General features: G+C 44.3%; 1 protein-coding gene across 1 annotated transcript in view; it reads right to left on the bottom strand.

The window, feature by feature from the left end:
* The window catches only part of nrap (nebulin-related anchoring protein), a 115,481-nt gene that overhangs the window by 10,787 nt on the left and 87,276 nt on the right, over window positions 1-17,418 (bottom strand). Inside the window, exons 33-38 of the mRNA XM_064950953.1 lie at window positions 14,327-14,434; window positions 12,304-12,615; window positions 11,869-11,973; window positions 11,679-11,777; window positions 11,351-11,455; window positions 271-378 (exon numbers count right to left, since the gene is read on the bottom strand). Of these exons, the coding sequence (XP_064807025.1) occupies window positions 271-378; window positions 11,351-11,455; window positions 11,679-11,777; window positions 11,869-11,973; window positions 12,304-12,615; window positions 14,327-14,434 (837 nt within the window). The remainder of the gene's footprint in view (window positions 1-270; window positions 379-11,350; window positions 11,456-11,678; window positions 11,778-11,868; window positions 11,974-12,303; window positions 12,616-14,326; window positions 14,435-17,418) is intronic.

The following is a 17,418-nucleotide window of genomic DNA, read 5'->3' as shown; positions in this document are numbered from 1 at the left end:
CTTGAGAGATGGGTGAGAGAATTTGAATGTGATCTTTACGACAGAATGTTACAACAAGGTGAAATCAAACTTTTTTTAACCAAGTCAGACTTCTCAAAATCAACAAATTGGTGTAACGTCCAAGGTAAGACAAAAACCTTCCTCAATAAAGCAGCTATTAGCAAAATCAGTGCTAGTAAGTAAAATACAAGTGTAAGTGCAAGAAAGACAATTAAAACAGCAATGTGTTAGTATTTTTCGTTGCTTTTTTCTCGTGTAAACTAAACTCACATCACTGGCGATATTCGTGGAAGCCTTGGCCGTCTGGAAGGGAATAGCATCCAGCCTCAAGTCGTAGCCTGCCGACCTCATCTCATCCCCAGACGCTTTATAGGCTTTCTGCAGAGGCCGGGACAAAGAGATAGACAGGCATGGTTACTAAATCAGGATAGTTTGTGTGTTTCACTATGGACTGTTCATACACAGTAGGTGATGCATGAAGATCTGGGCGGGTTACCCCCACTGTTTTAGCACATGGTTCATTACTTTAGGCTTACTCTGGTGTTTTGGTCTGGTACTTATGTCAAGTACACTGTATATAACTAAGTCGATAACAGTACTTGTCTGGTAAAAAATGGCACATTGCCAATCATGCATCCCTACAAACTGAGGAGTAATTATCGGGCATTGCATTCGGAAAGTATTCTGACCCATTCATTTTATCCGCTCATCAATCTACACACAATACCCCACAATGAAAAAGTGAAAACAGGTTAAGAAATTGTTGCAAATGTAAAAAAAAAAAAAAACTTATTTACATAAGTATTCAGACCCTTTGCTATAGGACACGAAATTGAGCTCAGGTGCATCATGTTTCCCATTGATAATCCTTGAGATGTTTCTGCAATTTGATTGGAGTCCAGCTGTGGTAAATTCAAGTGATTGGACATGATTTGGAAAGGCATATACCTGTCTTTATTGTTTACTCTGTTCTGTCTGTTCACACTGCTATGCTTTATCTTGGCCAGGTCGCAGTTGCAAATGAGAACTTGTTCTAAACTAGACTACCTGGTTAAATAAAGGTGAAATAAAAAATAAAGAAAAAATATATAAGGTCCCACAGTTGACAGAGCAAAAAACAAGCCATGAGGTCGAAGGAATTGTCCGTAGAGTTCCGAGACAGGATTGTGTCAAGGCACAGATCTGGGGTTCTGCAGCATTCTGCAGATTCTGCAGCATTGAAGGTCCTCAAGAACACAGTGGCCTCCCATCATTCTTAAATGGAAGAAGTTTGGTACCACCAAGACTTCCTAGAGCTGGCCACCCGGCCAAACTGAGCAATAGGGGAGAAGGGCCTTGGTCAGGGAGGTGACAAAGAACCCGATGGTCCCTGTGACAGAGCTCAATAGCTCCTCTGTGGAGATGGGAGAACTCCACCAATCAGACGGATGACACTCCTCAGTAAACGGCACATGACAGCCTCCTTGGAATTTGCCAAAAGGCACCTAAAGGAATCTCAGACCACGAGAAACAAGATGCTCTGGTCTTATGAAACCAAGATTGAACTCTTTGGACTGAATGCCAAGCATCACATCTGGAGAAAAACTGTCATCATCCCTATGGTGAAGCATGGTGAAGGCAGCATCATGCTGTGGGGATGTCTTTCAGCGTTAGGGATGTATACAGTGCCTTCAGAAAGTATTCACACCCTTTGACTTTTTCAACATTTTGTTGTTACAACCTGAATTTAAAATGAATTACATTTAAGGAAAAAAATATCACTGGCCTACACCACAATACCACATTTTAGAAATTATTTACAATTTAATAAAAAATGAAAAATTGGCATGTCTTGATTCAATAAGTATTCAACCCCTCTGTTATGTCAAGTTTAGGAGTTAAAATGTGTTTAACAAGCCAAATCAAATCAAATGTTATTTGTCACGTGATGAATACAACCTTACAGTGAAATGCTAACTTACAAGCCCTTAACCAACAATGCAGTTAAGGAAATACCCCCAAGCAAGTAAGAGATAAGAATAACAAGTAATGAAAGAGCAGCAGTAATGTAACAATAGCGAGACTATATACAGGGGGGGGGGTGTACCGGTACAGAGTCAATGTGCGGGGGCACATGTAGGTAGAGTTATTAAAGTGACTATGCATAGATAATAGAGAGTAGCAGCAGCGTAGAAAAGGGGAGGGGGGAAGTGCAAATAGTCTGGGTAGCCATTTGATTAGATGTTCTTATGGCTTGGGGGTGGAAGCTGTTTAGAAGCCTCTTGGACCTAGACTTGGCACTCCGGTACCGCTTGCCATGCGGTAGCAGAGAGAACAGTCTATGACTAGGGTGGCTAGAGTCTTTGACCATTTTCAGGGCCTTCCTCTGACACTGCCTGGTATGGAGGTCCTGGATGGCAGGAAGCTTGGCCCCGGTGATGTACTGGCCTGTACGCACTAGCCTCTGTAGTGCCTTGCGGTCGGAGGCCGAGCAGTTGCCATACCAGGCAGTGATGCTATCGATGGAGTAGCTGTAAAACCTTTTGAGGATCTGAGGACCCCTGAGGCAGAGGTTGTTGTCCTTGCACCACAGGGTCAGGTCTCTGACCTCCTCCCTATAGGCTGTCTCATTTACATTTACATTTAAGTCATTTGGCAGACGCTCTTATCCAGAGCGACTTACAATTTGGTGAATTCACCTTATGACATCCAGTGGAACAGCCACTTTACAATAGTGCATCTAAATCATTTAAGGGGGGGGGGTGAGAAGGATTACTTTATCCTATCCTAGGTATTCCTTAAAGAGGTGGGGTTTCAGGTGTCTCCGGAATGTGGTGATTGACTCCGCTGTCCTGGCGTCGTGAGGGAGTTTGTTCCACCATTGGGGGCCAGAGCAGCGAACAATTTTGACTGGGCTGAGCGGGAACTGTACTTCCTCAGTGGTAGGGAGGCGAGCAGGCCAGAGGTGGATGAACGCAGTGCCCTTGTTTGGGTGTAGGGCCTGATCAGAGCCTGGAGGTACTGCGGTGCCGTTCCCCTCACAGCTCCGTAGGCAAGCACCATGGTCTTGTAGCGGATGCGAGCTTCAACTGGAAGCCAGTGGAGAGAGCGGAGGAGCGGGGTGACGTGAGAGAACTTGGGAAGGTTGAACACCAGACGGGCTGCGGTGTTCTGGATGAGTTGTAGGGGTTTAATGGCACAGGCAGGGAGCCCAGCCAACAGCGAGTTGCAGTAATCCAGACGGGAGATGACAAGTGCCTGGATTAGGACCTGCGCCGCTTCCTGTGTGAGGCAGGGTCGTACTCTGCGGATGTTGTAGAGCATGAACCTACAGGAACGGGCCACCGCCTTGATGTTAGTTGAGAACGACAGGGTGTTGTCCAGGATCACGCCAAGGTTCTTAGCGCTCTGGGAGGAGGACACAATGGAGTTGTCAACCGTGATGGCGAGATCATGGAACGGGCAGTTCTTCCCCGGGAGGAAGAGCAGCTCCGTCTTGCCGAGGTTCAGCTTGAGGTGGTGATCCGTCATCCACACTGATATGTCTGCCAGACATGCAGAGATGCGATTCGCCACCTGGTCATCAGAAGGGGGAAAGGAGAAGATAAATTGTGTGTCGTCTGCATAGCAATGATAGGAGAGACCATGTGAGGTTATGACAGAGCCAAGTGACTTGGTGTATAGCGAGAATAGGAGAGGGCCTAGAACAGCGCCCTGGGGGACACCAGTGGTGAGAGCGCGTGGCGAGGAGACAGATTCTCGCCACGCCACCTGGTAGGAGCGACCTGTCAGGTAGGACGCAATCCAAGCGTGGGCCGCGCCGGAGATGCCCAACTCGGAGAGGGTGGAGAGGAGGATCTGATGGTTCACAGTATCGAAGGCAGCCGATAGGTCTAGAAGGATGAGAGCAGAGGAGAGAGTTAGCTTTAGCAGTGCGGAGCGCCTCCGTGATACAGAGAAGAGCAGTCTCAGTTGAATGACTAGTCTTGAAACCTGACTGATTTGGATCAAGAAGGTCATTCTGAGAGAGATAGCGGGAGAGCTGGCCAAGGACGGCACGTTCAAGAGTTTTGGAGAGAAAAGAAAGAAGGGATACTGGTCTGTAGTTGTTGACATCGGAGGGATCGAGTGTAGGTTTTTTCAGAAGGGGTGCAACTCTCGCTCTCTTGAAGATGGAAGGGACGTAGCCAGCGGTCAGGGATGAGTTGATGAGCGAGGTGAGGTAAGGGAGAAGGTCTCCGGAAATGGTCTGGAGAAGAGAGGAGGGGATAGGGTCAAGCGGGCAGGTTGTTGGGCGGCCGGCCGTCACAAGAAGCGAGATTTCATCTGGAGAGAGAGGGGAGAAAGAGGTCAGAGCACAGGGTAGGGCAGTGTGAGCAGAACCAGCGGTGTCGTTTGACTTAGCAAACGAGGATCGGATGTCGTCGACCTTCTTTTCAAAATGGTTGACGAAGTCATCTGCAGAGAGGGAGGAGGGGGAGGAGGATTCAGGAGGCAAAGAGCTTCCTAGGGTTAGAGGCAGATGCTTGGAATTTAGAGTGGTAGAAAGTGGCTTTAGCAGCAGAGACAGAGGAGGAAAATGTAGAGAGGAGGGAGTGAAAGGATGCCAGGTCCGCAGGGAGGCGAGTTTTCCTCCATTTCCGCTCGGCTGCCCGGAGCCCTGTTCTGTGAGCTCGCAATGAGTCGTCGAGCCACAGAGCGGGAGGGGAGGACCGAGCCGGCCTGGAGGATAGGGGACATAGAGAGTCAAAGGATGCAGAAAGGGAAGAGAGGAGGGTTGAGGAGGCAGAATCAGGAGATAGGTTGGAGAAGGTTTGAGCAGAGGGAAGAAATGATAGGATGGAAGAGGAGAGAGTAGCGGGGGAGAGAGAGCGAAGGTTGGGACGGCGCGGTACCATCCGAGTAGGGGCAGTGTGGGAAGTGTTGGATGAGAGCGAGAGGGAAAAGGATACAAGGTAGTGGTCGGAGACTTGGAGGGGAGTTGCAATGAGGTTAGTGGAAGAACAGCATCTAGTAAAGATGAGGTCGAGCGTATTGCCTGCCTTGTGAGTAGGGGGGAAGGTGAGAGGGTGAGGTCAAAAGAGGAGAGGAGTGGAAAGAAGGAGGCAGAGAGGAATGAGTCAAAGGTAGACGTGTGGAGGTTAAAGTCGCCCAGGACTGTGAGAGGTGAGCCGTCCTCAGGAAAGGAGCTTATCAAGGCATCAAGCTCATTGATGAACTCTCCGAGGGAACCTGGAGGGCGATAAATGATAAGGATGTTAAGCTTGAAAGGGCTGGTAACTGTGACAGCATGGAATTCAAAGGAGGCGATAGACAGATGGGTAAGGGGAGAAAGAGAGAATGACCACTTGGGAGAGATGAGGATCCCGGTGCCACCACCCCGCTGACCAGAAGCTCTCGGGGTGTGCGAGAACACGTGGGCGGACGAAGAGAGAGCAGTAGGAGTAGCAGTGTTATCTGTGGTGATCCATGTTTCCGTCAGTGCCAAGAAGTCGAGGGACTGGAGGGAGGCATAGGCTGAGATGAACTCTGCCTTGTTGGCCGCAGATCGGCAGTTCCAGAGGCTACCGGAGACCTGGAACTCCACATGGGTCGTGCGCGCTGGGACCACCAGATTAGGGTGGCCGCGGCCACGCGGTGTGGAGCGTTTGTATGGTCTGTGCAGAGAGGAGAGAACAGGGATAGATAGACACATAGTTGACAGGCTACAGAAGAGGCTACGCTAATGCAAAGGAGATTGGAATGACAAGTGGACTACACGTCTCGAATGTTCAGAAAGTTAAGCTTACGTAGCAAGAATCTTATTGACTAAAATGATTGAAATGATACAGTACTGCTGGAGTAGGCTAGCTGGCAGTGGCTGCGTTGTTGACACTACACTAATCAAGTCGTTCCGTTGAGTGTAATAGTTTCTACAGTGCTGCTATTCGGGGGCTAGCTGGCTAGCTAGCAGTGTTGATTACGTTACGTTACGTTGAAAGAACGACAATAGCTGGCTAGCTAACCTAGAAAATCGCTCATCGTTGTCTGTGATCAGGCCTATCACTGTTGTGTCATCGGAAAATGTAATGATGGTGTTGGAGTCGTGCCTGGCCATGCAGTCATGAGTGAACAGGGAGTACAAGAGGGGACTAAGCACGCACTCCTGAGGGCCCCCAGTGTTGAGGATCAGCGTGGCAGATGTGTTGTTACCTACCCTTCCCACCTGGGAGCTGCCCGTCAGGAAGTCCAGGATCCAGTCGCAGAGGGAGGTGTTTAGTCCCAGAGTCCTTAGCTTATTGACAAGCTTTGAGGTCACTATGGTGTTGAACGCTGAGCTGTAGTCAGTGAATAGCATTCTCACATAAGTGTTCCTTTTGTCCAGGTGTGAAAGGGCAGCGTGAAGTGCAATAGAGATTGCGTCATCTGTGGATCTGTTGAGGAAGTATGCAAATTGGAGTGGGTCTAGGGTTTCTGGGATAATGGTGTTGATGTGAGCCATGACCAGCCTTTCAAAGCATTTCATGGCTACAGACGTGAGTGCTACGGGTCAGTAGTCATTTAGGCAGGTTACCTTGGTGCTCTTGGGCACAGGGACTATGTTGGTCTGCTTAAAACATGTTGGTATTGCTGACAGGGAGAGGTTGAAAATGTCAGTGAAGACACCTGCCAGTTGATCAGCACATGTTTGGAGTACACGTCCTGGTAATCCGTCTGGCCCTGCGGCCTTGTGAATGTTGACCTGTTTAAAGGTTTTACTCATATCGGCTGCAGAGTGCGTGATCACACAGTCGTCTGAAACAGCTGATGCTCTCATGCATGTTTCAGTGTTACTTGCCTCGAAGCGAGCATAGAAGTTATTTAGCTCATCTGGTAGGCTTGTCTTACTGGGGAGCTCTCGTCTGTGCTTCCCTTTGTAGTCTAATAGTTTTCAAGCCCTGCCACATCCGACGAGCATTGGAGCCGGTGTAGCACGCTTCGATCTTGGTTCTGTATTGAAGCTTTTCCTGTTTGATGGTTCGTCGGAGGGCAGAATGTGATTTCTTATAAGCTTTCGGGTTAGAATCCCGCTCCTTGAAAGCAGCAGCTCTACCCTTTAGCTCAGTTCGAATGTTGCCTGTAATTCATGGCTTCTGGTTGGGGTTTGTACGTACAGTCACTGTGGGGATGACGTTATCGATGCACTTATTGATGAAGCCAGTGACTGATGTGGTGTACTCCTCAATGCCATCGGAAGAATCCTGGAACATATTCCAGTCTGTGCTAACAAAACAGTCCTGTAGCTTAGCATCTGCTTCATCTGACCACTTTTTTTATAGACCGAGTCATTGGTGCTTCCTGCTTTAATTTTTGCTTGTAAGCAGGAATCATGGAGATGGAATTATGGTCAGATTTGCCAAATGGAGGGTGAGGGAGAGCGTTGTATGGGTCTCTGTGTGTGGAGTCAAGGTGGTCTCAAGTTTTTTCCCTCTGGTTGCACATTTAATACGCAATAGAAATGAGGTCAAACGGATTTAAGTTTCCCTGTATTAAAGTCCCCGGCCACAAGGAGCTCCGCCTCCAGATAAGCATTTTCCTGTTTGCTTATGGCGGTATACAGTTCATTGAGTGCGGTATTAGTGCCAGCATCGGTCTGTGGTGGTATGTAGACAGCTATGAAAAATACAGATAAACTCTAGGTAGATAGTGTGGTCTACAGCTTATCATGAGATACTCTACCTCAGGCGAGCAAAAGCTTGAGACTTCCTTAGAAATCCTGCACCAGCTGTTGTTAACAAATATACTGTACATAGGCCCCTGCCCCGTGTCTTACCAGAGGCTGCTGTTTTATCCTGCCGATAAGAGTGTATAACCCACCAGCTGTATGTTATTAATTTCGACATTCAGCCACGACTCTGTGAAACATAAGATATTAGTTTTTAGTGTCCCGTTGGTAGGATATACATGCTTTCAGTTTGTCCCATTTATGTTCCAGCGATTCAACGTTGGCTAACAAATCGGATGGCAAAGGCAGATTAACCACTCGTCACCTGATCCTCACAAGGCACCCCGATCTCTTTCTGTGAAATCTCAGTTTCTTTCTCCAGCGAATGACGGGAATGAGGGCCTGTTTAGGTGTTCGGAGTATATCCTTCCCGTCTGACTCATGAAAGAAAAATGATTAGTCCAATTCGAGGTGAGTAATCGCTGTTCTGATGTCCAGGAGCTCTTTTCGGTCATAAGAGACGGTAGCAGCAACATTATGTACAAAATAAGTTACAAGTGAAGCGAATAAATAAACAAAATAGTACAGTTGGTTAAGAGCCAATGAAACAGCAGCCATCCTCTCTGGCGCCATCTTCATTTTAACATAATAAGTTGAATGGACTCAGTCTGTGTGCAATAATAGTGTTTAACATTATTTTTAAAATTACTACCTCATCTCTGTACCCCACAAATACAATTATCTGTAATGTCCCTCAGCCGAGCAGTGAATTTTAAACACAGATTCAACCATAAAGACCAGGGAGGTTTACTAATGCCTCGCAAAGAATGGTACCTATTGGTAGATGGGTAAAAAAAGAAAAAGCAGAAACTTGAATATACTTTGAGCATCGTGAAGTTATTAATTACACTCTGGATGGTGTATCAATACACCCAGTCATTACAAAGATACAGGCATCCTTCCTAACTCAGTTGCAGAAGAGAAAGGAAACCGTTTGAGGATTTCAAAATGAGGCCAATGGTGACTTTAAAATAGTTACACAGTTTAATGGCTGTGATAGGAGAAACCTGACAATGGATCAACAACATTGTAGTTACTTCACAATACGAACTTAACTATAATATAATATAGAACTATAACTAACATAAACAAAGGAAAAAGAAGGAAGCCTGTACAGAATAAAAAATATTCCAAAACATGCATCATGTTTGCAAGTCACAAAGGTAATATTGCAAAAACATTTAGCAAAGAAAGTCTCTCTTTTTTTCCAAATAGTTATGTTCGGGGCAAATCCAATACAACACATTACCGATTACCACTCTCCATATTTTCAAGTGGCTGCATCATGTTATGGGTATGCTTGTAATTGTTAAGGACTAGGGAGTTTTTCAGGATGAAAAATAAACAGACTGGAGCTAAGCATAGCCAAAATCCTAGCCTCCTGTTTTAGTCTACTTTCCTCCAGACACTGGGAGATGAATTCACTTTTCTGCAGGAGAATAGCCTAAAACACAGGGCCAAATCTACTCTGGACTTGCTTACCAAGAACACAGTGAATGTTCCTGAGTGGCTGAGTTACAGATTTGACTTAAATCTAGAGTTACCAGCCTCAGGAATTGCAGCCCAAATAAATGCTTCACAGAGTTCAAGTAACAGACACATGTTCAGAGAAGACTGCGTGAATCAGGCCTTCATGGTCGAATTGCTGCAAAGAAACCCCTACAAAGGGACACCAATAAGAAGAGACTTGCTTGGGCCAACAAACACGGGCAATGGACATTAGACCGGTGGTAAACTGTTCTTTGGTCTGGAGTCCAAATATGAGATTTTTGGTTCCAGGCATGTGTCTTTAGGAGACGCAGAGTAGGGGAACGAGTGATCTCCACATATATGGTTACCACCGTGAAGCATAGAGGAGGAGGTGTGATGGTGTGGGGGTGCTTTGCTGATGACACTGTCTGTGATTTATTTAGAATTCAAGACACACTTAACCAGCATTCTGCAGCGATATGCCATCCCATATGGTTTGCGCTTAGTGGGACTATCATTTGTTTTTCAACAGGACAATGACCCAACACACCTCCAGGCTGTGTAAGGGCTGTTTGACCAAGAAGGAGAGTGATGGAGTGCTGCATCAGATGACCTGGCCTCCACAATCACCTGACCTCAACCCAATTGAGATGGTTTGGGATGAGTTGGACCGCAGAGGGAAGGAAAAGCAGCCAACACGTGCTCAGCATACAGTATGTGGGAACTCCTTAATGACTGTTGGAGCATTTTGAGAGAATGCCAAGAGTGTGCAAAGCTGTCATCAAGGCAAAGGGTGGCTACTTTGAAGAATCTAAAATACATTTTGATTTGTTTAATGCTTTTTTGGTTACTACATGATTCCAAAGTGTGGCCCATGGCTCTTTACCATCATGTAAGGTTGCACCCTCCTTGGCCTCACCATCTCACTGTAATTTGCATTTTAATTTTGCCTTATGGAAGAAGAGGAATAATAATATTAATTAAAGCTGCAGGTAGTGTTGCCGGGGTTCAGCTGTGTGCTGACTGTGCCACCATCAGGACAAATTGGACACATTGCACTATGATGAGCTAATTCTGTACTGTTTACAATGCTTGCCAAATATCAGAACTCCACACTGAACAAGTCATGCAATATATTGCTTTTGAGGTATTTTGGACCATTTTCAATGATGTTGACTACTTTAAATGTCTTCCTTTCCAGGACCGCTGTACCGCTTGGCACCAAATTTGGTATATATCAACTAAGGAGCCATGTCTTTAAACTGAACATTTTGCAGGACTCTAACTGAAACAGTATGGCTGCTATGAGCCAATGAGCTTGCATTAATGTGCGTTGGACAGGAAAAAACATTATTGCAGCCAAAATATACCGTACTTTACAGGTTAGCTAGACTCATATCCCTGAGCATGTGTGCCAAATTCCATCATTCTGAGTCAAACAGATCAAGAGATATAAACATGTGCCCGTTACAGGCCCACAGTGTGAGGAGAGGAACCTATATACACATTTTTGGACCCTAGCTAACACGGGGTGAGGGGTGTGACCTTTTAAATTTAGCATTTTCAATCGCTTGTTATAGTGCCACAATGTGGCCAATTGGCAAGGCATTTTATGAGAGAGTGTGTTGGCGCTTTACCATCATGCCAGGTTGCACCCTCATAGGCCTTATCATCTCACTGGAATTTGCATGTGGATCTGAATGTGCTTGAATATGTTCTCTTCACAGTGTTTGGAACATGTGTACCAAGTTGTTACAATACTTAAATCCGTGACTGATTTATATGCATTAATGAGAATAAATATGTGCCCGTTATAGCACCACCGTGTGGTCAATCTCAATATGCGTCTCTCAGTGTTTGGATTTGTCTTGGACATTATGCATCTAATTATTTTGTTTGACATTTTCAGGCCCTGTACACACTCAGATTGACAACTTATCTACAACACATTTGACACAAGGTTGTGATGCAACTGATATTTTTGTAGTACAATGGAGAGTTTAACAACCATTGTGATGTGTTTCGGCAACTCATCTAAACACTTTTGTGTAGACAAACTCTCCGTTGTATCAAAACAGTTGTCTTTGTTGTACATCAGTTGTATAACCTGAGTGTGTGCAAGGCATTAAAGAAAAACAAGCATAGTTGGTCTCTTACATTGCTAATCTGCTGGGCGTTGATCCTTGCTCTGATGAAGTCTGGGTCGTCGGCATGTAAGGTGTATTTGTGCATGGAGTCCGAGTCTCCAGACTTATACAGCCTCTGTAACGTGGTGAGAATAACATTGATAACAATTACACAGAATTTGCCTTTGAAGGGGTTTGCTCTTTTGAGACTAGGCAAGCTCAATCAAGCTCAGCTGTATATTACATATTTCCCAAATAGTATTTGAAGCCTGGTCTGCTCAAATAGCAAGTTCCATTAGATTTAGTAGCCCTTCACAACAGGACACTGAAGATTTTACAAAATGAATAGGAGCTCATACCTCACTGCACTGGAGGTAGCTGTTCTTAGCATGAACAATGTCTGGAGAGTCCGCCACTTGGGTGAACTTCAGACTGTCTGGCAGTTGACGATATTTCTTCTGCAAGACCAATTCACATGAGGATCAGTCACACACACACACTCTCACTTTCTTATTTCTCAGGTAACACGGCCGCTAGATGTGTTCTTACATTACTGGTGAGTTCTCCGGCTTTCTTTGCCAACTCCATTTGAGGCGCCCCCACACCATCCCAGGCCACGCCCTTCATGAAGTTCAGATCCGACTTGTACAGTTTCTAGAAAACAGATGCAGGGAGAGGGTTGCTATTTATACCCTCATATTTACTGACACTCTTATTTGAATATTGTTCTTTGTATTTCCTGAGAAAGACTTTGGTTGAGATGAAAATGTACTATGGTAAAAATTATTCTATTTGATTGTATTCTCTTCTAGTCTATTCTAAACAATGTTGCACCCTGGGACATGATTTGTTAAATTAATTTGAGGGGAAAGCCCCTGCTCCAATATCCTAATACTTAATAGTATATTTCCCTTAATCATGTTCTCCCTCTCCCCTCCACCCTCCACTCTCCTCTTCCACCCACCCTTCTCCTCGCTGCCTCACCTCGCTCTGCAGGTTGTAGGCCTTTTTGGCCCATTGGACTTTAATATCGTCAGGTAGGACAGTGTACGCATGGAGCCTCTTCCTGTAGTCCTGATCGCTGGCCAGAGCCTGGGCGTTCTTGGCTGTCACTAAATTGATCATATCTGGATTGAGGTGGTACTGGCCGCTGGTGGAGAGTGCGTCTTTGCGGTACTCCTGCTCGCTCGTCATCCGGCCCATCTGCATGCAGTGTAGCATGCGCGGGTCATCCAGAATGCTGCGGGCGCCGATGTGCTTGCCCTTATCCAGCAGGTGGTGGTGCTTGTATTGGACCTAGGTTGGTAGAAGGGAAAGAGAAGAGTGAACAGGCAATAAGTGTATCTTATGATTGACTGTCATACATTGGTGACTTCATTATATACATTTCATAATTAGACTTTGTTAATAAAACACCTTTTTTTGTTTATTTCCCCACACCCCATTGTATTGTTGTGCACCTCATATACCAAACCCCCCTTTTTGCCCTCAAATACCAAACTCCCCGTTTTGTCCTCAGAACAGCCTCAATTCATCCGGGCATGGAGTCTACAAGGTGTGGACCATTGTACAAGGTGGACCATTCTTGATACATACAGGAAACTGTTGAGCGTGAAAAACCCAACAGCGTTGCATACCCCATTCAAATGCACTTAAATCTTATGTCTTGCTCATTCACCCTCTGAATGGCACACATACACAATCCATGTCTCAATTGTCTCAAAGCTTGAAAAGCTTCTTTAACCTGTCTCCTCCCCTTCATCTACACTGATTGAAGTGGATTTAATAAGTGACATCAATAAGGGATCGTAGTATTCACCTGGATTCACCTGAACAGTCTATGTCATGGGAAGAGCAGGTGTTCTTAATGTTTTGTATACTCAGTGTATCTTGCATGCAAATAGGTACTACTGTAGTGCCTAAGGTTCCCAGCTAAGGTTCCTTTTATTTTGTGTCTTGTCCTTTCATTTACTGTTTTTGTTGGACAATTTTGTGCAGTTTCTGAGTTTCCTTTTTGCCATCATTATCATCCTGGAATCTGTTCAAATAACCTGGACATAATCAATGTGTTCATTACTCAAACCTTGGAACAACTGTACCTGGGAATAATTACAATCAAGAAATCTCAAGTTGTTTTATTGGAAGATTTGCATTAATTAGAAATTAGTTGGAACCCTACATCTATTTTGGTGTCTATTATAAAAGCGGGTGGGTCTAATCCTGAATGCTGATTTGGTTAAAACTGCCTTCCAGCCAGTGTCTATTCCACAAGTTACCACTGGCTAAAGCTATGATGTTAATATGCCTATTTCTCTGTTCCATCTGACTGCGCAATCCACTAACTCATCAGCCCAGCCAGGCAATTTATAAAATTGATCTCCACTAAGAAAAGCATCTAGACATTATCTCACATTTCTTTTAGACAAAAATGTAGTTTTCAACAGCTGAGATTTGGAACCACATTCTACCGTTGTTATGGCTTCTGTTCTAATGTTCCAATTCGCCATTTCTATTGGACACCAAAATACAGGTAAGGGTTACAACTCATCTTCCAATAAAACAACTGTACATTTCTCAATTGCAATTATTAACATATTTATTACTCACTAAGTTCAGTTATGAACTCAGTTTCAAATTTTGAGTAATGAAGGCATTGATTGTTTCCAGGTTATTTGAACAAAATCCAAGATGATAATGATAAAACGCAAACTCAAAAAGATACAAAATGATCAAACAAAAACAGCCAAAGGATAAGGAGAGATATGAAATGAAAGACATGGAAATGGTGCCATATTGCCATATATAAACTGCTTCTAGGTGTTAGTAACAGGAATGGCCAGCAGGTGGTACAATAACCTGAATAAAATGGGTTCAAAACATATTTATTTCTCCAGGTAATATTCTTTATATTTCTTACACAATTCTAGCACATTTTCTAATATTTAAAAATGGCTATTACAACTACTGTACTTTCAAAGAGTGCATTCATAAACGGAGTATTACTCACATCGCTGGCTAAATCCATCGAGGTTTTGGCAGCCTGGAAGGGGATGTCCTGCATGGTCAGTTTATAGCCCTGAGCCCTTAGAGTGTGCCATGACTCCCTGTACTTGGTCTGAAGAGGAAAACAAACCATCAGTAAGTCCAGGCCCTGGTTTGCCAGAGCCTTCATAAGCCTTAACGTAGACTGGATCAGTTATTCATATCATTTATCATCTAATGTTACAATTGTTCATTGGAGATCCCATCATAAGGTGCGTCATTACACCTGAGCTGTTTGTCAAAATCAACTTACTATCTAGACTCTCTTTCTGATGGTATCTACATTTTGGAAAACGATTACATCTCGCTGCCCAAATCATGTCAGTTTCTGGCCCCATCACTGGCCCATCAAAATAGAAATATGTGATGCTTTTTACTCTCAATATTTGAGAATGTAGCTCTACCTTATGTTTCTACGCAGACTGTAGACAGTGTGGAGCTCAACAGACACTAGGGATCCCTTGTTTTCCTTTAATCAGTTTACAGACAAGGACGTGCTTGATTCTTTGCTTACTATAGATGTTAAGTGCAGAGGCAGACCAGTTAGATCCCGGTCATCTCGTTGTGACAGTCCCTCTTATTGTCAAACCCATAGCCCATATTTTCCTAGTAATATTTCTTTCCGGGATTATTCCTAAAGAATGGAAAACAGTGCATGTTTTTCCTCTTCACATCTGCCCGATATCAACACTTTTGTGTTTGACTAAAGCACTAGAGTTATTGATAAACTCTCAAAGTCGCTCCTTCTTTAACAGAAACTGTATCCTAAATACAGTACATATCAATCTGGATTGAGACAAGGACATAGTACCATCTCAGCTGCATCCCTTGTTGTCAACGATATTGTATGCTCTCTTGATAAAAAAACAGCATTACACTACCTTGTTTATAAAACCTGTTAAAAGCTTTCGACAGTATGGATCATTCATTGTTATTACAAAGCGGTCCACTGGCGGACTTCATAGAAATGCATCTGCTTGGTTAAAAAACAACAACCTAATGGATTGCTCTCAATTGCTGACTATGTCATCTCGCAATTCCTCAAAGTCACAAAAGGAGTTCCTTAAGGGTCTATGTTAGGGCCAGTACTATTCACACCGTATTTAAATTATATTGGTATACCAAGCTACACTTTTATGCTGATGACACTGGGCTGTACACTTCTGCCTCCTCTCTGAACCAGGCTATAGCTGATCTGCAGATGGCTTTTAATGTCGTACAAAAAACCATTGACCTTAAACTGGTACTGCATGCAGACAAAAAAGTAGGCCTATATAATATTTTCTAGAGCACAACTTTGACCATACAGACTTACATATTTGCACGTTAAATGGAACACAAATTGAGCAAGTCCCCTAATGTAAATACCTTGGAATTTGGAGTGATGACAAGTTGTAATGTAAATCACATTTAAAAAACATATGAGTTAACAAAGAAACTGATAATTAACCTGGGCTTCTTCTACATAAATATACTGTGCCTTGATAGCAGAAAAAAGTATTGAGTCAACTTTCCCATCAGACCTTGACTATGGCAACATTATCTATATGAACCCAGCTGCCACTACTTTAAACACCACTGGATGTTGTTTATCGTAGTGCACTCTGCTACGAGTGACCAATTTTGCACACATCACTGTGATCTGTATCAGAATGTGGGCTGGCCGTCACTGGCAACACAGAGAATGCAACATTGCCTTCTATTCACTTACAAAGCTTTCATGCAGAAACAACCATTTTACCTTACATTGCTCCTCCTACAGAAGTATGAAATACCTTACTTGCTCACATGAATGGCTAACTCTTGAAATTCCTTTTTATTTACATGCACTAGTGCCTTTCAATCATTTTAGGGTTCTGGTAAATGGTTCTGGTAAAGACTAATGTACGTGTCTTTAATCATTATATTAGTATTTTTGCATTTCTCATAATCCCGCATTTATTGTTGTAATTGTATCACTAATTATTATTTATTTTTTTACTTTGTATTTTGTATTTCTTGCAGCATTTTTTTGTGAAGCAGGGCTCCCTTGCAAAAGAGACGTCATCTCAACGGGACTTCCTTGTGTAAATAAAGGTTCAATACAAAGATACAATTGCTGCAAAACCTTTTTAACAAACACTCTAGCTAAGACTTAGGCCAACTAATTTAGCATATCTGATTCAGGTAGTTAAGGTCTTGTTGACAGGCAGCTAATTAGCAGAATCAGTTGTGTTAAATTAGGGTTGGACTGAAAACCCACAGGACGGTAGACCTCCAGGAAGAGGGTTGGGCAGCCCTGACCTACATGTTTCAAGCAGACCACCATAATCCCTGTGCCCAAGAATGCCAAGGTAACGTGTCTAAATGACTACCGCCCTGTAGCACTCACAGCTGAAGCCTTTAAATGCCTTGAAAGGCTTGAAAGGCTGGTCATCAACACCAACTATAGCTCAGTGTCCAACACCATAGTGCCCTCCAAGCTCATCACTAAGCTCAGGACCCTGGAACTGAACAACTCCCTCTGCAACTGTATCCTGGACTTCCTGACGGGCTGCCCCCAGGTGGTGAAGGTAGACAGCAACAGATCCGCTATGCTGACCCTCAATACTGGGACCCCTCAAGGGTGTGTGCTTATTCCCATTATGTACCCTCTGTTCACACATGACTACATGGCCGCGCATGACTACAACACCATCATTAAGTTTGTTGACAACATGATGGTGGTTGGCCTGATGAGACAGCCTATAGTGAGGTCAGTGACCTGGCAGTGTGGTGCCAGGACAACAAACTACTCTCAACGTCAGCAAGACAAAGGAGCTGATCGTGGAAAAGGAAGTGCCGAGCACGCCCCCATCCACATAGACAAGGCTGTAGTGGAGCGGGTTGAGAGCTTCCGCTTGCAAAGGAATTATCATGGTCTACACACACCAACACAGTCATGAAAAAGGCACGACAATTCCTCTTCCCCCTCAGGAGGCTGAAAATATTCGACAGATCCTCAAAAGGTTCTACAGATGCACCATTGAGAGCATCTCGTCTGGCTGCATCACCACTTGGTATGGCAACTGCTTGGCT

This window comes from Oncorhynchus masou, chromosome 31 (assembly GCF_036934945.1).
Source record: "Oncorhynchus masou masou isolate Uvic2021 chromosome 31, UVic_Omas_1.1, whole genome shotgun sequence".
Classification (NCBI taxonomy): Eukaryota; Metazoa; Chordata; class Actinopteri; order Salmoniformes; family Salmonidae; genus Oncorhynchus; species Oncorhynchus masou.
The sequence above is the reverse complement of the archived record's forward strand: the minus strand, read 5'-3'. Positions and strand labels throughout refer to the sequence as shown.